This window comes from Nerophis lumbriciformis, linkage group LG06 (assembly GCF_033978685.3).
Source record: "Nerophis lumbriciformis linkage group LG06, RoL_Nlum_v2.1, whole genome shotgun sequence".
Classification (NCBI taxonomy): domain Eukaryota; kingdom Metazoa; phylum Chordata; class Actinopteri; order Syngnathiformes; family Syngnathidae; genus Nerophis; species Nerophis lumbriciformis.
Window position 1 is genome coordinate 17,983,451 of NC_084553.2, and position 22,573 is coordinate 18,006,023.

At 38.9% G+C, this 22,573-nt stretch overlaps 1 protein-coding gene across 2 annotated transcripts in view; it reads right to left on the minus strand.

Moving 5' to 3' along the window:
• tpcn2 (two pore segment channel 2) overlaps positions 1–22,573 on the minus strand; it is a 151,312-nt gene that overhangs the window by 78,757 nt on the left and 49,982 nt on the right. For both annotated transcript variants that reach the window (XM_061963836.2, XM_061963835.2), the window contains exons 2-6: positions 18,861–18,913; positions 18,589–18,665; positions 16,691–16,868; positions 16,491–16,607; positions 1,891–1,997 (exon numbers count right to left, since the gene is read on the minus strand). In XM_061963836.2, coding sequence (XP_061819820.1) covers positions 1,891–1,997; positions 16,491–16,607; positions 16,691–16,868; positions 18,589–18,665; positions 18,861–18,913 — 532 coding nt within the window. The remainder of the gene's footprint in view (positions 1–1,890; positions 1,998–16,490; positions 16,608–16,690; positions 16,869–18,588; positions 18,666–18,860; positions 18,914–22,573) is intronic.

Here is a 22,573-nt window from a genome sequence, read left to right on the forward strand (position 1 = left end):
GTTTCCATTACCAGTTTCTTATTGTGATATTTAGGTTTGACGCATTTCTAGTGGTAATGGAAACACAGCCATGTTCTATGTATGTTTAAAAAAAGCTGTTCTCTTTTTTTCAATTAAGACATTTCAAAATAACTAATTTAAAGCTGTAATTATAATACCAAAACATGATACTGTGATACCTTGAAACGGTGGTAATGCTTGGATTTTACTGACGTCACGTCCGGCTCACGTCCCGTCGATTAAATAGGCGTGGTGGTCAAGCTAGCTCTGTTCTCAAAGGGGACGAGTCGCCATTTAGCTCTCGAAGATTTTTGGCTGTAAAAATCGTTCAAATCGCGAAAATGATAAATGTTTCGTCAGACTTCCTCAAGAAGTAATCAAAAAGGCCGGAAGAGTCGAGATTTTACAAAATAACAATGAAAAAAGCATGCATCTCACACTCCATTTCAAGGGAGCAGAGTTGAAGAATGCATGAGTTTGCAGTGATCACTTCCTTAAAGGTTTGTTTGATATACTTTTAACGTTTATTATTTCCCATTCCAGGGGATAGGTTGATTGGCACACTTAATTGGCCCTAGTGTGTGAATGTGAGTGTGAATGTTGTCTGTCTATCTGTGTTGGCCCTGCGATGAGGTGGCGACTTGTCCAGGGTGTACCCCGCCTACCGCCCGAATGCAGCCGAGATAGGCTCCAGCGACCCCGAAAAGGACAAGCGGTAGAAAATGGATGGATGGATGGATGGGCATTCAAGTATTATATTCATATTATTTGTATTTCTTAAACACATGTTTACTGCGAGTGTTTCGAAAAGCACCAACGAAAGCAAATGTGACAAAAACCTAAAAGAGTTAAGCTTTTACCAAAGGCAGCAATCATAAATGAAGCTTTCAGCACATACACCATGTTGACACATATTTATATATTTTATATTTTGACAAAGACGGGGAAATACATGCTACTTGTAAACGGCGCCTGCAACAGCAATAAACATCGCAGTAGACGCGAAGTTAAATTATTTAATGTAACCTTACCCGACCAAAAACGATATCGTATCTGCTCATTGCAGGAAGATTTAAGCTCTTTTGTTCCACAGATAGTTTGTGCGCTGCTTGCTGTTTAACAGCCATTTTGGCTTGGTCAACGACCACTGGTTTTCACTTCCGATAAGAAGTCACGCGTCGGAATACAAGCAATTGTCGATTTATGCAATCCTACCTTCAGAATCTCATACCTTCCCATGTCGAGCATGAACCATATGATATGATTTGACACTTTGGCATTGAGTATCCAACATTGTATCCAACATTGGCTGTTCAGTGCTAGACTGTTTCATCCCAAGTGCAAGACTAATAGACTAAAAAACTCCTTTGTCCCACACGCCATTAGACTGTACAACTCCTCTCTGGGGGGGAGGGGGGATACTAGTATACTAGGATGACAGGGGATGCAAAACAATAACAGTGCAATATTTTTTTCATAACATGGTCACTACTGCCTAATTTTTCTTGTTATATTCTTATTTTACTGTTATATTTGTATTCTCATTGTTGCTTTTTATTTTTATTCTTATTGTAATATTTTTCTATTTTGTTTCCATTTATACCCCCATTATTTACTTTTTACTTTTTACATTCGATCTCAATTCTGTACACTGCTGCTGGAATTTTAATTTTCCTGAGGGAACTCTCCTGAAGGAATCAATAAAGTACTATCTATCTATCTTGTAACATAAGTGAGAAAATCATCATAGGTACCCTTTAAACTTGGAAGACATTTACAAAACATGTGTCATAGCTCAAAATAATTCTAGTTGTCCACTCAGACCCTCAATTGTTATGTATTTGTTTATTAATTTCAGTCAGAGCCATTTAATATGAGGAAAATACGCACCTGGCAATCTCTGGCAGAGTCCTCTTGATGCACTTCAGTGTCTTTTTCATCAGGGAGGAATTTTGCAAGAGGTAGAATGGTCGAATAAGTCGTCGCACTCTTAGTTTCTAATAATTGGCGAGAAGAAAATGTCATGTTTTAAATACAATTTGTTAAAAGAGAGAGTTTTTAACACAAGTTTGCCTTTACACATCAGCAAAAAGGATTTGAAAAAAAACAATTAAAATGTCAATAAAGTATGGGTGTGACAAACAATAACAGAAAACATTTGCCGGCCTTCATAAAATCCCTACCAAAGCAAAAACTGTGAATACAACACTCTGCGTAGCCTAAAAACAGTCAAACACTACAACGCGTTACTTTGTTGTGAAAATGAATTACAGCAGCTCATGGTTTATGGTTTATAGTGTAAGTTTATGTGCATAACATGCATAAAGGTACAATTAGAGATGTCCAATAACGGCTTTTTTGCCGATATCCGATATTTCGATATTGTCCAACTCTTAATTACCGATACCGATATCAACCGATACCGATATATACAGTTGTGGAATTAACACATTATTATGCCTAATTTTGTTGTGATGCCCCGCTGGATGCATTAAACAATGTAACAAGGTTTTCCAAAATAAGAGAACAACTTCAACTCAAGTTATGGAAAAAAGTGCCAACATGGCACTGCCATATTTATTATTGAAGTCACAAAGTGCATTATTTTTTTTAACATGCCTCAAAACAGCAGCTTGGAATTTGGGACATGTTCTCCCTGAAATAATCCTGACACCCACCACAACTATGGGAAACACTGTACTTTGACTTTCACAAAGTGCATTTTTTTTTTTTTTTTTAACATGCCTCAAAACGACATCTACAAAAACAATGAAGGCACATAGCTTCAGTCCAGAGTATACTATAAACTGGGCTCAATCTGCCCTGTTCTTAACGTATTCATATGAGTAACAAAAATGTGCAAATAAAAACAAGAAAGGCACAAAAATTAAAAAAACTGCTTCATTCTAGACTAGTAGAAAACACAGCCATCCTTTAAAGTACATGGGGAAAAAAGGCACAGAACATAAATAAAACAGTTTCACTCAGTCCAGACTATTAGTCTATTTGTGCAACAGATGAAGCTCAAAGAGTGGGCTAATTATTTTTCTTCTTGTCATCACGTGTGAGAGGTAGATTTTTCTGAATGAAAACAAGCATCTCAGCATTGTCACAATGTATGCGATTTCTGTTCTTGTCGATGATATGGGCGGCAGCACTAAATAGACGTTCGCGGTCGACACGAATGCAGGGTTAAGTACTGGGGTTGGCGGGGGCTGGGGGGTGTATAATGTAGCGTTCCGGAAGAGTTAGTCCTGCAAGGGGTTCTGGGTATTTGTTCTGTTGAGTTTATGTTGTGTTACGGTGCAGATGTTCTCCCAAAATGTGTTTGTCATTCTTGTTTGGTGTGGGTTCACAGTGTGGCGCATATTTGTAACAGTGTTAAAGTTGTTTATACGGCCACCCTCAGTGTGACCTGTATGGCTGTTGAACAAGAGTGCTTGCATTCACTTCTGTGTGTCAAAAGCCTTTTATGTTATGTGACTGGGCCGGCACGCAAATGCAGTGCCTTTAAGGATTATTGGCGCTCTGTATTACACTCTCCGTCCGTGTACACAGCTGCGTTTTTAAAAGTCATACATTTTATATAATATAATCGGACATCCCTAGGTACAATGTAATACGTCAAATATTTCCAGTTTCGCATTACAACATGTCTGAAAAGGACTAGGAAGAAGCATAGCATATTCATGAAAAATAAAGTTCTGAATAAAAAGTTTAATAATTTCTAATTCACATAATGGTATTACCTAACTTTTCAATAAAGTTTAAAATATCAGGATCTTTTGTATTTTGTAAATACTTTGAGTTGGGATACTTCTCTTGTTGCCTTATTTGTATTTTGACTTTATTAAATGGTATATTATTATTTGGTGCAGCCGGGCCGGAGCAATATTTTATTATTGCGTTTGGCCTAATTGTCTTTTATTTCCTAAACGCCTGTTTTCATTATTGAAGGCTGACACGCACAGCTGAAATGCATCCGTGGTTGATTGTGCCAATTTGTGTTTGCTAATAAAAACAGGTGCGCTCACAGCCCTATGTCCTGTGTGGTGTGACCGCATAAACGAAGTTCTTGTCTCTCGTGCGTTTTTGACGATTATTATACGGTGCCGTTTAAATGGTGGTTTCTCCACGCAAATCCGATGAGCTGTTTTCAACCTGCCAACAATACATATACAATATAAAGAGACAAACCACTTAATAATGACAACAGTTTTAAATTTTAAGAATGCAATATAGTTCATTGCATTCTTTGCATGCAAAATAGTAATCAATGTTAATTTTGACATCATAACATGTTTGAGATGAAAACACACACATATATATATATATATATATATATATATAAAATTAGTTCAAAATTAATATTCCCTGAGAAAGTTAAAATAAAACTACATTGTTATTACAAAAAATAAAACAATAAGAACAGTTTTCATTATATCAAACATACAAAGTGGATTTGGTAGTGCCTTTAAGGCCATGTCCACACAAACACGGAGAGTTTCAAAAACACATATTTTGGGGTTAAAAAAATCTCCATCCACACAAGTGTAGTTTCAAAACGGTCTATGTCTACACACAAACATACACCTGCTGTCATGCACATTTTGTCCAATCAGAAGCCTGAAAAAAGCATCAATATCTGACAATATCCTCCTATTATGTTTATTTTGATCGACTTTAGATGTACAATGACATGTACATTATCTTTAAAACAAGCCTGCACGTACACAAAATCCTGGGAACATTATTAAAGAGCGAATGCACGCCTGTGCTGCTGAAACCCAACACTTGTAAAATTATAACATGTTTAGCAACATGGTTAAGTATTACATGTGCAGTGAAGTGTACATTATTTCTAAAATCAGCACGCACTAATGAGCCAAGGATAACATTTTGCATGTTTAAGTATCTATATAAAGCACACGGACATGCGTGTGCCGCTGCAAAACTCTCATGGAATTATAAAGCATTTTATTATGGATATAGTGATATAGTACATGTGTAATGAAGTGTATATTGTCTTTAACATCAGTACACACTACAAGGAGGACGCGATGTTGTTTTTTTTAGTTGCTTGGTCGTTTTTTACGCGTGAACACGGTCGCGCCCGGCTCATGGAAGCAAGACACGTAAGTTAACTTCAGGATTTGTCGTTAAACAAGGACTAAAAACATTAGCTAATGTTGCATCTTTCTTATGACACATAGCAAAAAGTCTTGCTTGTCAAAGTTGTCCCATCAGGCGGAGGTTTGACAGTGATCGTATCCAAAACAGCTGACTGTCATTAGCGCCGGCGGGAGTGTCGCAAAGCCCATTTTGATGTGTCTTTTTATTAATGTTGAGTGAAAAGAGCAGCATGTTTACGTTCAAAAATACAGTAAGTCATCGTATAACGTGTTTAAAGCCAGCAAGGCAGTGTTGTTGAGTTTGGAAATGACAGCGTACAACCGTGACGTCATCACAAGTCTCCGTTTGTGGTGTGTACACAGTAATCTGACTCTCGCCAGATTCTTGTAGTTTGCTGAGTTCCACACAAGGATCTGGGCTCGAGGGCATTGGAAACTCCTTCAAGATAGCAAAAAATAATGAACCAATCAGGATCGCCGGGCAGGATTTCATATATGTGACGTAGCGCCGAAGCGACTGTTTGATTCAAACAACAATGGCGGCACGCAGCGAGGAGTTGTGTGCTGACATTGATTCTGCTATTGCAACTGTTTTGCGAGATCGATCGTCGACTGACATTGCTGCATTGTTTCAGTAAAAGTTCTCTAACTTTTCGCTTTGTCGTTATCCAATATGCCGGGTAACGGCATATTGGATAACCGTTATCCAATATGCGGTTGGATAACGCATATTGGATAACGATGCGTTATCCAATATGCGTTGGAACGGCTGTTCTGTTTTGGATTTCCCAGCGTCACTCTCATCAACGTCACAAGTTGATTTCGATGTGAGTGGTTGAAGTAGCACGTCATTCGAGATAACGGACAAGTGGTTTATCCAATCACATACAATGATTTCTTTACAAGGCCCCGCCTTCTGAAATACATCTCCTATTGAGAAGTCCCAGATCCTTGTGTGGAGCTCAGCGAACTACAAGGATCTGGCGAGAGTCAGGTCATGTACACACATACGCTGAGTGGAGAGTTTTGGATCTCTACACTTTGGACAGTGTTTGTAAAAGTCTGGGTTTTTAAAGACAAAAGTATGCATCTGCGTGTGGACAAGAGGGTGAAACTTGAGCTTTGACTACTAAACGAGGCAAAATTCTGTAAAAATGTTTAAAATAAAATAAATTTACGACGCCTCGAGGCAGCAATTATTATTCGATTATATTTTGTAATTGAATTACTCGAGGAATCGTTTCAGCTCTAGCTTAATCCATGATTTATTTCCACATACTAATTCGCTAAAGGTCTTAAGTGCTGTACGTGCATACAAATGTTTTAAGTTAGAGTTTTCTCTAAGGTCATATTTCTACTTTCTTGTTGAGAAGAATTGTTGTACATTTTTGGGTAGCAGGTTATAGTTTGTTTTGTACATAATTCTAGCTGTTTGCAAATGCACCAAATCATTGAATGCCAGTATTTTGGATTTAATAAATAAAGAGTTTGAGTGTTCTCCAAATCCAATGTTATGTATTATTCTAACTGAAGTTTTTTGTAAAACGGTTAGTGAATGAAGTGTACTTTTGTAATCATTTACCCATATTTCTATAGAATAATTCAGATATTGTAACACAAGGGAGCAGTAGAGAATATGGAGTGTTTTTTTGTCCAGTACCGGTACATATTTCTCTTTATTCATTATTTACAAATGTATTGCCACCATATGTTGTATATTTATTGTATGAAATTTTCATTTAATTTTATCTTTTATTATTAATCCCAAATATATCTGGTTTCTTTTACTCTGTCAATGTGTACTCTGTTTATTTGTATTTATGTTTGACTTCTACTGTTACTGTTGCATTACTTTACTTTTACTATGAGTCAAATATAGTATTTCTTTGTCAAACCATCTCTTAAATTTGTTTAATTTCTTCTATTATCATTTGCATTAGCTTCTGTGTGTTCTCTCCTGAATAAAACACAGTCATTTCTTCAGCAAATAGTACTAACTTAAAGGGGAACTGCACTTTTTGGGGAATTTTGCCTATCATTCACAATCATGGGGACGGCGTGGCGAAGTTGGTAGAGTGGCCGTGCCAGCAATCGGAGGGTTGCTGGTTACTGGGGTTCAATCCCCACCTTCTACCATCCTAGTCACGTCCGTTGTGTCCTTGGGCAAGACACTTCACCCCTTGCTCCTGATGGCTGCTGGTTAGCGCCTTGCATGGCAGCTCCCGCCATCAGTGTGTGAATGTGTGTGTGAATGGGTGAATGTGGAAATACTGTCAAAACGCTTTGAGTACCTTGAAGGTAGAAAAGCGCTATACAAGTATAACCCATTTATTATGAAGAACAAGAACACACATGTCTTTTTGGGATTTTAAAGATGGTAAAAAAACGCTGGGAAGATGCGGCTAATGGGAGTCACCGTTGTAGCCTTCAAAGCCCTCTAAAATAAATTCCAATGCCTTCATCAATGTTTTGTATACACACAGCAAGTATATATCTAATGTAGTAACAGACACGTTCATAACAATACATAACATGTACAATATTTAGCATATTTTGGTCATTTTATGCATTACCGAAACTGGTTTCCTTGGCGCATTTATTTCCGTTTGTATAACGTTGGCGCAGACAGAAGCCGAGAGTGTGAGGTCGGCGTGACTTTGACGCTGTAAATGTGGAACTTGGATCCAAGCTATTTCAACATAAATGGTGCGGTGACTCAAAGTCAACTAAAAAAAAAACTTCCCCAGCCAGCTGGACCAAACGCACGACTGCCCATCCAGTGACAGTCACTTTATTAGTGATCATGATACACACAGCACTTCATGCCTGCTATCATAACTACAGTGCATATGCTGTCAAAACTAGCTGTGTACGAACAAAACGTGAAATGTGGGCTAATACTTTACAGATACTCTAATATTGTTCATGTTTTTCAGTCAGTACAGATTGGTGTCCTATCAAATTGTATTGATTCGGGTGCTGACAAAGAAGCTATCTTATCTCTCGCTGTAGCTAGCTTACAACTAATACCATAAAACGCCTATGTGTTAGTACGCTAGAAAAAAAAGTTCCTCAGTATTCGCTCCTACAATAACAATGTCACTACAGTTTGGTTATACAGCTTACGGAACGTAAATGAAGTATTGTTGGCGGTATTTGAATGCATTTTTAAAGTAGTTGAGAGGTAGAATGGATTGCTCTTATTAGCTGCATTGCTAGCCATAGAACGAGCCGATTGTTAAATGTTAGAATGAAAAAAAAAACTTTTTGTCCCTCATAAGGATTGTGAACGAAAGGCAAAATTCGAAAAAAAAAGTGCAGTTCCCATTCAAGTCCTTTGTAACAATTTTGGTCCCAGTATCCAGTCCCTGTGGATGATTCATGTACAATGAATCATTTAAATCTGCCATTTAAATCTTTTAAATCATTTAAATCTGACAAATCATTTAAATCTCACAAACGCTTAAATAAGCATCAATTTATCTTCTCTTGAAAAATGCCAAAGATCCCTCTTTGTGCACTTCGTATCATTCTATTAGCCTGTTGAATGGGAATAGTAAATGATTTTCCAAACTGCTCGCTTTACGCCTTGACACTATTCTTCCTTCAATTATTAATGCAGATCAAACAGGGTTTATCGAAATAGGCACTCCTTTTCTAACCTTTGACGTCTTTTCAATGTATTGTACAATGTGTCTGCTTCCAACACCCAAGAGGCAGTAATATCAAGGGATGCAGAAAAAGATTTTGACAGGGTGCAGTTTTCTATTATATGTCCTGGAGAGATTTGGCTTCTGTAATAGTTTTATTTCGTGGGTTAAGCTTCTCTTTTCACCCCCATTGGCCTCGGTCAGGACAAATAAAATTAAATCCCAATACTTTTGCCTCTATCGTTTACGCGGCAGGGCTGTCCTTCAGCTTTTTGCGCTTGACATTGAGCTTTTGTCAATTGCGTTCGCGCCAATCCGCTTATTACAGGTATATGTGGGCACAATGTGCAGGTGAAAGTCTTTCTCTACCCAGATGACCTCCTCTTATATATCTCGAACCTCTCCGCATCAGTCCCAGCTGCCCTGAGCACTCTTCAAGCTTTTGATCACGTGTCTGGTTACAAATTGAATTTGGGTAAAAGTGAAATATTTCCTATAAACTCTGCTGCTAAGAAATATCTTCTGCACAATTTTCCCTTCAAAATGGCCTTGCAAATTTTCACATACTTGGGTGTAAAGCTGGGCGATATGGCCTTTTTTTAATATCTCGATATTTTTAGGCCATATCGCAATACACGATATATATCTCGATATTTTGCCTTAGCCTTGAATGAACACTTGATACATATAATCACAGCAGTATGATGATTCTATGTGTCTACATTAAAACATTCTTGTTCATACTGCATTAATATATGCTCATTTTAAACTTTCATGCATAGAGGGAAATCACAACTAAGTCAATTTAGCAAAACTGTATTTATTAAACAGTTATTAAGCAGTGGCACAAACATTCATATCATTTCCAAAACAGAAAGTGCAAGATTGTCAGAGACATTTTAAAACAAGCTATAAGTGCACTTTTGTGCATGATGACACACAAGATATTTCAATTAAGTGTCACATAAAGATGAGCTGCATATCAAATAGTATATGTCCTACGGTGTTGATGTGGAAATAGTTGCTTCGGCATTTAGTCGGTGTGGCACCGAACGGAGATGTTGACATGTAAAGACATATTCCCGCTTGAAGCCAAACCACCGTCAGACGATGGACCCCGTGCTGTTTTTCTTGGGAATTAATTATTCCTCCATTTGTTACCAGATTCGCACCTTCTTTCTCTTGTATTACCACTCAAACCACACCGTTAGCTGTTAGCATCACAGCTAACGTTACCATGTCGCTACCTGTCTGGGAGCGTGTGACGTTGCTCACGTGACAGTATGTGACGTATGTAAGAAGGTGCGCTTCTCTGTGAGAATGAGAGACAGAATAGAGTGAGAAACGCATGCATTTTACTGCCCCGCAGCTAAAAGTAACTGCGTGAGAACGTATACTCGAATATCACGATATTGTCATTTTCTATATCGCACAACAAACCCGCGATATATCGAGTATTTCGATATATCGCCCAGCCCTACTTGGGTGTCTAGGTTACGCAAACGCTTACAGAGCTTTATAAAGCCAACTTTTCTCCACTGTTGTTCAGAATCAAGGGAGTCTTAGAAAACTGGTCTTTACTTAATTTATCTACGGTGGCTTGTGTCAACTCTATTCAAATGAATATACTTCCACGATTTTCCTATCTGTTCCAATACTTTTTCTCCCTGAGTCCTTCTTCCGTGAATTAGATTTGAGACTTCATTTGAACTAAGAACAGGTTACGTAAACAGTATTTGCAAAGAACCAAATCATTTGGAGGATTACCACTACCAAACTTTAGATTTTATTACTGGGCCACTAACAATAGAATTATTAAATATTGGCTGCAATACGAATCATTTGATCCTCCCCGCTGTGGTTGGTTATGGAGGCAAACTAAATTAAACTGGTTTCTCTTAGAGCTCTGGCTCACTCTCCCATCTTACCATGAATTGATTAACGTGGACCCCGACTTAAACAAGTTGAAAAACGTATTCGGGTGTTACCATTTAGTGGTCAATTGTACGGAATAAGTACTGTACTGTGTTAACTGTACTGTTTCATACAATGTATTCTCTTCCTTAGCAATCTACTAATAAAAGTTTCAATCAATCAATCAATCTACTTTTTCTTTCACGAAAAAAATAATTGAAAAGCCTCATTTGGGATTTGGGTTCAGTTTAGCGCTATTTTGGTTTACTATTTCTAGTCTTGCACTTGTCACTGATAATCATGCTTTCCCTCCCTCTCTTATAAATAGTGCCTTTTTAAAATGATCAACTCTGTGGATCAACAAAATTAAAGATGTATTCATTGACAACACTTTTGCCTCTTTTCAGCAACTATGTAATACATTTTCACTACCTAAACAACATTTCTTTAGGTATCAACAGATCCGGAGTTTTGTTCGCAACAATTTCACTATGTTCCCCTACTTACCGATTGACACAATTTTAAATGCATCTTTGACACCGCTTCCGACTTTAAAAGGCTCAATTACACATATCTATAAGGACATTTTTATTTTGCGCCCTGAGTCTTTGACTTCAATGAAGTCACTTTGGGAGGGGGATTTGGGTATGAGTCTGTCTGAGGGTAGCTGGACAGAGATCTTGAGTCAAGTTCATAAGTCTTCCATTTGTGCCAGACACAGCCTTATTCAATGCAAGCTAATACATCGTACTTTATATACCAAGATTCGATTAGCGAAGATGTATGATGGCATATCTGTGTTATGTGATCTGTGTAAACAGGCTCCAGCTAACTTATGTTTTGGCTCTGCTCATACCTAAACAGCTATTGGACAAAACATTTTAACAATTCGTCTGTGTTCATTGGCTACAGGATTGAACTGGATCCTCTACATCCCGAATTGAGGGAAGAGTTGTTTGATGATGTATGCTCGCAAATATCTGATGCGTTGCAACAGTCAGCTTTCATGTATTGTTGTATTGTCGATGATATTTGAGCACGTCATGCCATGCGCGTTTGCAATATGAGCAAGTGTGCTGTCTGTGTTTTTATGTTGACATCAGTCTATAGTTTTTTATTTTATTTATCTTTTTTTTTTTTTTTTACTTGTTGGGGGGGAAAAACAGCACTTGGTGTATGTTCGACAACTAATGCCAAAGATATGTGCTAAAAAAATCAACAAACAAATGTTTACAATATATATTTACAATGGGTTGAGGTGGGCGGGGTTGGGGGGGCGGGGTTTGGTGGTAGCGGGGGGTGTATATTGTAGCGTCCCAGAAGAGTTAGTGCTGCAAGGGGTTCTGGGTATTTGTTCTGTTGTGTTTATGTTGTGTTACGGTGCGGATGTTCTCTCAAAATGTGTTTGTCATTCTTGTTTGGTGTGGGTTCACAGTGTGGCGCATATTTGTAACACTGTTAATGTTGTTTATACGGCCACCCTCAGTGTGACCTGTATGGCTATTGATCAAGTATGAATTGCATTCACTTGTGTCTGTGTAAAAGCCGCATATAATATGTGACTGGGCCGGCATGCTGTTTGTATGGAGGAAATGCAGACGTGACGACAGGTTGTAGAGGACGCTAAAGGCAGTGCCTTTAAGGCACGCCCCCAATACTGTTGTCCGGGTGGAAATCGGGAGAAATTCGGGAGAATGGTTGCCCCGGGAGATTTTCGGGAGGGGCACTGAAATTTGGGAGTCTCCCGGGAAAATCCGTAGGGTTGGCAAGTATGCTTCCCGTAGAACTCCTTACCACATCAAAGGGCAATGAGTGCAATATTATTTCATGATAAAGTTTAAGGCATTAAAATGTAAAACAAGAAATAGATACTCTACAGCCAGCTAGTCATCTAGAGCTGGCACGTTTCACTACTGTCACTGAAAAAACAGTTGAAGAAATCATCCACACTCTGAGTCCATCAATATCATGCCTAAATGAGTAACCCACTAGATTACTAAAGTCTGTGCTGAGCAGTTTACCACAATGCGCTCATCTAGTTAACATCTCACTTCAGACTGGAACATTTCCAAAGGCCCTAAAAACTGTTGTCACTAAGCTCCTCCTTAGGAAGTGTAGTCTTGATGCCACAGTACTGACAAACTCTCGGCCCATATCAAACCTGCAATTTTTGGAAAACAGTTTAGGGACTTCTGTAACAACGTGTTTTATATTTTTCAATCAGGCTTTAGGCCCCACTACAGCACTGAAACAGCGGTGATCAAAGTGACAAATGATATTCGCCTAAACACAGATGCAGGAAAAATCTCAGTCTTGGTTGTGCTGGACCTGTGTGGTTCCCCAGGGCTCGATTTTGGGACCCCTATAGTTCAACTTGTAAATGCTGCCACTAGGTCAGCTAAAACGCAGCATTGATGTTTCTTATCACAACTATGCAGATGACACTCAGATCTACGTCTCACAGATTCACTTTGTCACTGCATCGAACTGATCAGTGTATGGATGACAAACAGTTTTCTTCAGCTAAACTCAGACAAAACTTAAATCATTGTGTTTGGCCCACAGAAGCAAAGAGAAACTATTATTAGTCACCTTGAGACCCTCTCATTGAAACCTAATAATCGGGTTAGAAATCTAGGGGTAGTAATGGACTCAGACTTGAACTTTAACCACCACATTAGGTAAATAACACCAGCAGCTTTTTACCACCAAAATCAGAGGAATAATGTCTAAATCTGACTCAGACAGACTAATCCATGACTTTGTCTCCAGCAGGTTAAGACTATTGCAATGGCCTTCTCACTGGGCTCTCTAAACGAGCTGTAAAGCAGCTGCAGTACATCCTGACTAGAACCAAGAAATACGACTATTAATCCAGTGCTTAGGTGACTGCACTGGCTTCCTGTTGCTCAGAGTATAGACTTTAAAACAGCTCTCCTTGTGTGCGAGTCTTTTCATGGTTTTGTGCAAAAGTACATCTCTGACATGTTAGAGCCACATTAACCATCTCGGGCTCTGAGAATCTCAGGGAGTGGTCTCCTGCTGGTGCCCAGAGTCATGACCAAACCTGGTGAAACTGCATTTCAATTTTAAGCTTATAAAATCTGGAATAGTCTTCCTAAAGATGTGAGACAGGCCTTAACGTTGGAAAAAAATCCAGCCTGAAAACGATTTAATTGTGCGAATGACAACTTTAAGTATTTAATTAATAATTGTTTTGATCATAATGGATGGATCGGATGGATTTTCTGATTTTAATTATTTTTCCTTTCTTTTAATTTTAAAGCACTTTTAATTGCCTTGTTTACGAATTGTGCTCTATAAATAAAACTGATTTTCCTTGCCTTGCTTCCCTCTCCGCTGCCAGGCATAACAATGTCACACCTTTCAGCTACAGCACAACAAAACACAATGACGAATCTGCAACACAACTTCAAATCGTACTTTTCTCTGTGCGTAAACTTTAAATCATGAGAAGAACTCAAAACTCTCTCTTTTTAGACCTGTAAACACAACAATGTTTAAATTCGGCTTGCACTGACAAATATTTTGTTATTTTACCACAGATGAAAAGATTACAAATGCCCAGAGACATTTTAATTGAGAAACATATGACTGTCAGATAGAGCTGCACGATTAATCGACATCGGATTGACATTGAGGTTTTAATTAGTGCGTTTTTGTAACCGCAAAAGGTTTTTTCGTTTTTTTTCTCCGTTGTCACCGGCAACATGTTCGCTAATCAGAATTGTTGAGCCTCTGGTTTCTTCGTCGCTCGCTTCAAATAGGAAGAAAGATGGTTTGTGCATCGCTCTCATCACCTGAGCGCGTTTATTTAACAGTAAAATTAACTGAACACAGTGAGCCCTCATTTCAATCATTCACAATTTTTGTTTCGGTCGTCGGAAAGCGACTCAGCCGCAGGCAGAGAGACTCGCAACTTTCCAGTAAAAAGTAACAAAAATTATGTGGAAAAAAGATGATTACAAAGACAAATGTCTCTCTGTGGTAATATTTCATCTTAAAATCGGATGGGCAATATGAGGCCATCAACACGGACGAACGAGAGAGAATGCTCTGATCAAGTGATGGCGACAAACAAAAAAGACATCATTCGACCTAGTTTTTCCAACTGGGAAAAAAATGCATTTTAAGATGTTCAACATTTATTTGAGTTCCATTTTTGCTTACAGAAATTAGTCCATTTAATTTTTTTGTTTATTTATTTAGGATAACAAAGTTATTTATCTTCCCATTACAGTACAATGGTTAACAATTCTCAAGTACTGAGAGATTAAAAGTTCATATCCTTTTAAATGGTTACTTGCATTGTTTTATAATATGATTACATTACATTATATATACTGCATAGTTTTGATCAATTACAGACAACAGCTCTGAGTTGGTCTGCATAAGCCAAATATTTTTTTCAAAGTATATAATTGCATATTGTTGTAATATGTGGCACCTTGATACAAGAATATGTTGATTGACAGTCCAAAAGTAACACATATTCCTTCACTCGTTATTTCCAAGGCATGTGAGCACTCTTTGAGAAAAAAAGAGGAAAACTGATGAAAAAAAAGGGAACATTTCTATCTGCACAAAGTGCTGCCACGCAAACCCAGAAAGAAAAATTAGCAAATCTAGACTACATTTCCTGCAATCGGGTGCATTTCTACATTTTACCTTCAGATTTATTCTCATCTACCAACCTCTTTTGGCTGTCTTTTTGACACGTACATGTCCCATTTAATGTACTACATATTTGTTTGTAGTTAATTAACAAAAATTGTTATCATTGAAAAAGTAATATATAAATTCTATGCAAAGAACTCAGAGAACGTTTTTTATTTTGCAACTTGTTCCTGTAGCCACGCACCCATGGATAATATACTTCCGGTGTTGTGATCTCTGTTTACATTCGTCACGTCAAAAATATACCTTCTCGTTGGCTACTAATAAATGGTTTATAACTACAACTGGTTCGGAACTAACAGTGTTCGGATTGTATTAATCCAAATATGATTAGCAGCAAAGTTGAAAGCCGTCATTGTTGTGGCTCGAAGAGTAAACGCAGGCGACAACTTGTAAGATGGCTAGATGATGCTAACTATGCTAACTAGCGAGCCTGTTTCAACGCTCCTGAGAGTCTCCCCCCAATTCAGTGCGGCGTTTAGGCAAGAGGTACAGCGAGTATGTTGCGACTGATGCCCGCGGGTAGTCCCGAGTAAACATTTTGTTTAGATCCTATTTGTTTTATATTTCCTAAAAAAAAAACGCTGAAGTGATATTTTGACGCAAAAATCTATTTTTTTTTAAACACAGATTTCTGCCTTTTTGCAGACATTTCGCGTGCCTGATTTTCGCAGTTTTATGCATTTACATGTAAAAAAAAAAAAATTTTAAATCACAAATCTAATCGTAATTGTAATCATAGGTAGTTTTTTCTCTCTAAATCGTGCAGCCCTAGTGTCAGACCAAATTTGAGTTTAGATTCCAGTGTCTCGCCTGCAACCAGTTAGAGTAGACTCCAGCTTACCAGGGACCCTAATAAGGATACCAGGTATAGAAAAAGGATCGATGGATTGAGATATATCTGTGACAACTTTCAGTCCTTAAAAAAAGGGAAAAGCCTGTGGAAAAAATTATTTACCTTTCATAACAAATTAGAAGCAGAAAATAAGAAATTGTGGAATACATCAAGCCGAATGTTAAACCCAACAGAATGGCAATACAAAATCTGCTCAGTTAATTTAGGCGTATTTCAAAAGAATGATAGTGCAATTCTCACCTCATCACATGCCATGCTGATAGACAAGACCCAATCTATGATGGAGACTGAAATGACTACAGTGTAGCTAATCAGCCATTTATTCTTCCTGAATTCTTCCCAGCCAATTAAGTAGCTCTGCAGACGAACCAGAATAAGAGTCTTTGTTATTTTTTGTCAATATCATTTAGTAAGCACATGTTGTCTTTGGTTTGATGTACCTTAACAGCAAGATCAAGAATAAAGATGATTAAACAGACAATCTCGATGCTCTCTGTGAAGCCGCAAGGAGGCTCCCAGGATGGCAGGCGGTATCGAGAGTCGGAGGTAACAGAAAGAGAAGACGGACGCTCCACAAACGCCAGCAACAGCACCACCGCAATTGTCAGGCCAAAGCCCCTGCATGGGTAGAGACGGTAGACATCAAATAAAGAAATAGACACATGGATGTACATATTATTAGGATAAACAACCACTTAAAATGCATTACGTGTTAACGACACATTGACAACAAAGCCTCTTTCACAAAAAGATTCACGGAACTAGTGTATCAGAGACATAAATGCAGAGTTGGCATTTTTTCACCTGTCCTTTACACAAACCAAGAAAACACATGTACAGGCGTGTCGTTCACACACATCAGGAAGACACATGGAAGGGCGTGTCTGTCACACACAACAAGAAGACACAAGTGCAGCATGTGGTTTGACAATCAACACCTGAATGAGTCACACAAGACCACAAGGAGAATATGATGTGGTCCACGACAGCAAATTTGAGGGTTTGTTTGCAGAGAAATGTTGAATATGTATTCAACAACAACATCTGTACCGTACTGTCAAACATGGAGGTACAAACGTTCTGCTTTGTGAAATTTCTCTGCTAAGGGTACAACATACATCATGGCAACATTTTGGGTTTGTGTTTACAGTCCACCTCCTTGTCATCCTTTTAAAACTCCGACAAAGGGTAAGTTAGCTTTTCAATTCAGTCCATTTCTGTCTCTGACCATGCTGGCCCCACATAATACACATGATTGCTGAGAACACAGCAGAAGCCACAGACATTGTCATTAAAGGTGCACAAATAGAGACCCACACACACAACAAAGGACCTGAGTCTCCTTCATAGGTGCAGACCACTTTGGCCCTTCTTGTAAAGGCACTAGGGCTGTACATCCTGTTGAGTGTCAGGTGAGAAACTCTTAACCTCAGCTCGACCACTGAAAATGGGTCTTCCAGCATGACAATGACCCACATCATTCTGTATGGGCAACAAAGAACTAATTCAAAAATAAGCATATTCAGATCCTACAGTGGCCTGGCCAGTTTCCACAGAAAATATGTGGAGGGAGCTGAAACTTCCAGTGGCAAAGCTACAGCCTTGAAACCATCAGTATTTAAAGAGAATATGTAAACTTTGCATCTGCTCTTTTAGTTTCCTGCTATTCTTTTGCACAGGCAATGATGTGTCTAAGTTACATCTCTGATGCTGCTTCTGAAGCTGATCATTCCGTGCTCTAGTATAACGTGAAAAGTGCTTGGACATAAAGACTACACGGTTTGCAGTGAACCAGGAAATTAACTATAAGGCAAATAAAAAAAATCTGTCTACTGTATATCGTTTATTTAACATGATAATTACATATTGTGCCTAATATTTATACTGTACTGGTATATATTTTTTGGGAATCCCACAGATCATGGGAGTCCTGTGCGAACCATGTGGAATTGGAGTCAACTTTATTATTATTCACGTGATCAGGACAGTACCAGATTAAAAGTTTAACAGGAGCACATGAGTGTGGAAACCAACAGATAGCTAGGACATCCGTCACCATCTTGTAGTTTTCTTTCAATAAGCCCACACTGTAACAACGTACGCCAAAATAACTACACTGCTCAGGGGCCAAGAGTGCTTTCGGTTGCTGTTTTCCGCCAAATGAATTCCAAAAATAGCATTGGGAGGGCGCACCAAAGGAGAACCTATGAGGCAAAATATGATTTATAGCACAAAGTAAGAAATAACGACATGTTCATAGAACTCACAGAACCGTCATGAAAGTCCCAATTATTATTACATTTCATGAGAGTGAAAAATAAAGAAAGTTTGAACTAACCACTGAAATATCCTGGAGTAGTACCATCGATACAGGCACAGTGAGTTGGCATCAACTCTGTGGTTAATGGAGCGATACTGGAAGCAGGCAATTGACATGACAAACAAACATATTAATATAAATAAATACATACATATTCACATACACACAAGTTCTGTGTGATACAATGATGTACTGTATATTGTAGTACGGCATACAAATGCTCCCATTTGGTATTTGTTTACCTAATAAAATGTTGAAAATGGAAAAAGGAAGAATATTTGATTTGTTACCTGTATGGCGTCTTCAATGAGAACAGCAGCCTGTTGAATGTAGAGCTCCTCATCTGTAGGAAGAGAAAAATGTGAGAGCCGCAGGACCATATCTATTTGTGTAAACGCTAAGGGATCTTTTTGTAGTCCTAAGTTTGGGGCATTGTGGGTTTAACCATCCTGATTCAACTGGTGTACCTGCACAAGTTATTCTGACCAATGAAAAGCACGCAATATGATGTCTTACTAAGACAAACAGCAAATGTCTAGTAGATGTTGTCCGTCAAACTGGTCTGACTAGTTGCTTATATCTACAGAAATATCAAGAGGTCCTGTTCAAACTTGATTTTGGGCGCATCCTACATGAGCTGGGATAAGAAGTCTTGTCCCAGCTTAGGTCACAACATGGATACACCCAGAACAGATTCACAGGGCAAAGACCAAAAAAACCAGTAAGGGTACATATATTGACATGCACCTGGGGATAGGTGATTGGCAACACTAAATTGGCCCTAATGTGTGAATGTGAGTGTCTGTCTGTGTTGGCCCTGCAATTTGGTGGTGACTTGTCAATGGGTGAACTACGTCTTCCACCCGAGGGCAGCTGGGATAGACTCCAGCATCCCTCGCTACCTTGACAGGGACAAGCGGTAGAAAATGGATGGATGGATTTTTTGGGGCGAAACATTTGGTACATTACATACAGTATTTCCCACACCGTAAAATTGAAAATGAACTAGTTTGTATGAATGCTCACATACACAATTCTGCACCACTTCTCCATCTATTATATATGACCGTTTCTGGAGAAATTGTGTGTAAATAATTCAAAAGCTGACGCCAAACTAAAATGGTCTCAAAAAATATGTGCTGAATTCGGCTGAAGCAGAACTGGAACATAGAAGAGCTAAAATTCTACTTTAGTGAGGCAAGCTGTAGGAAGAAATACAATAAATGTTATATATATATATATATATATATATATATATATATACACACACACACACACACACACAGGTAAAAGCCAGTAAATTAGAATAATTTGAAAAACTTGATTTATTTCAGTAATTGCATTCAGAAGGTGTAACTTGTACATTATATTTATTCATTGCACACAGACTGATGCATTCAAATGTTTATTTCATTTAATTTTGATAATTTGAAGTGGCAACAAATGAAAATCCAAAATTCCATGTGTCACAAAATTAGAATATTACTTAAGGCTAATACAAAAAAGGGATTTTTAGAAATGTTGGCCAACTGAAAAGTATGAAAATGAAAAATATGAGCATGTACAATACTCAATACTTGGTTGGAGCTCCTTTTGCCTCAATTACTGCGTTAATGCGGCGTGGCATGGAGTCGATGAGTTTCTGGCACTGCTCAGGTGTTATGAGAGCCCAGGTTGCTCTGATAGTGGCCTTCAACTCTTCTGCGTTTTTGGGTCTGGCATTCTGCATCTTCCTTTTCACAATACCCCACAGATTTTCTATGGGGCTAAGGTCAGGGGAGTTGGCGGGCCAATTTAGAACAGAAATACCATGGTCCGTAAACCAGGCACGGGTAGATTTTGCGCTGTGTGCAGGCGCCAAGTCCTGTTGGAACTTGAAATCTCCATCTCCATAGAGCAGGTCAGCAGCAGGAAGCATGAAGTGCTCTAAAACTTGCTGGTAGACGGCTGCGTTGACCCTGGATCTCAGGAAACAGAGTGGACCGACACCAGCAGATGACATGGCACCCCAAACCATCACTGATGGTGGAAACTTTACACTAGACTTCAGGCAACGTGGATCCTGTGCCTCTCCTGTCTTCCTCCAGACTCTGGGACCTCGATTTCCAAAGGAAATGCAAAATTTGCATGTTTGGGTGATGGTTTGGGGTGCCATGTCATCTGCTGGTGTCGGTCCACTCTGTTTCCTGAGATCCAGGGTCAACGCAGCCGTCTACCAGCAAGTTTTAGAGCACTTCATGCTTCCTGCTGCTGACCTGCTCTATGGAGATGGAGATTTCAAGTTCCAACAGGACTTGGCGCCTGCACACAGCGCAAAATCTACCCATGCCTGGTTTACGGACCATGGTATTTCTGTTCTAAATTGGCCCGCCAACTCCCCTGACCTTAGCCCCATAGAAAATCTGTGGGGTATTGTGAAAAGGAAGATGCAGAATGCCAGACCCAAAAACGCAGAAGAGTTGAAGGCCACTATCAGAGCAACCTGGGCTCTCATAACACCTGAGCAGTGCCAGAAACTCATCGACTCCATGCCACGCCGCATTAACGCAGTAATTGAGGCAAAAGGAGCTCCAACCAAGTATTGAGTATTGTACATGCTCATATTTTTCATTTTCATACTTTTCAGTTGGCCTCACAATACGAAGGTCCTGAGTAGTCTTGGGTTCAATCCCGGGCTCGGGATCTTTCTGTGTGGAGTTTGCATGTTCTCCCCGTGACTGCGTGGGTTTCCTCCGGGTACTCCGGCTTCCTCCCACCTCCAAAGACATGCACCTGGGGATAAGTTGATTGGCAACACTAAATTGGCCCTAGTGTGTGATGTGAGTGTGAATGTTGTCTGTCTATCTGTGTTGGCCCTGCGATGAGGTGGCGACTTGTCCAGGGTGTACCCCGCCTTCCGCCCGATTGTAGCTGAGATAGGCTCCAGCGCCCCCCGCGACCCCAAAGGGAATAAGCGGTAGAAAATGGATGGATGGATATATATATATATATATATATATATATATATATATATATATATATATATATATATATATATATATATATATATATATAATATAAATGAATATATATATATATATATATATATTAATATAAATGAATATATATATATATAAATGAATATATATATATATATATATATATATATATATATATATATATATATATATACATACATTAATATAAATGAATATATACATATTCACATACACACAAGTTCTGTGTGATACAATGATATACCGTATTTTCCGCACTATAAGCCGCACCTAAAAACCACAAATTTTCACAAAAGCTGACAGTGCGGCTTATAACCCGGTGCGCCTTATATATGGATTAATACAAATATTTATTTTCATAAAGTTTCGGTCTCGCAACTACGGTAAACAGCCGCCATCTTTTTTCCCCGTAGAAGAGGAAGCGCTTCTTCTTATATGGTAAGCAACCGCCAAGGTAAGCACCCGCCCCCATAGGAGAGGAAGCGCTTCTTCTTCTACTGTAAGCAACCACCCGCCCCCATAGAAGAAGAAGCCCCCGGATATTGCGTTTCATTTCATTTGTGTGTTTACATCTGTAAAGACCACAAAATGGCTCCTACTAAGCGACACGCGTATAACGCAGAATTTAAACTTAAGGCAATATTTAACCAAAGAACTCCAACTGCTCGATATTGGTGTCAACAGGGCATTTAAAGCACGACTGCAAACGGCGTGGGAACAATGGATGACCGAAGGCGAACACACCTTCACTAAGACAGGGAGACAGCGCCGGACGACATACGCCAACATCTGCCAGTGGATCGTAAATGCCTGGGCGGATATTTCGGTCACAACTGTGGTCCGAGCTTTCCGGAAGGCAGGATTCACAGAACTGCGACGAGACGGAGCCGGCCATTTTGGATCCCGTATTCGCCCAACTTTTTAATTCGGACACCGAAGGAGAAGAATTCGAGGGATTTATGAATGAAGAATAACTTCAGAAAGTGAGCGTTATGTTTATTTTGTGT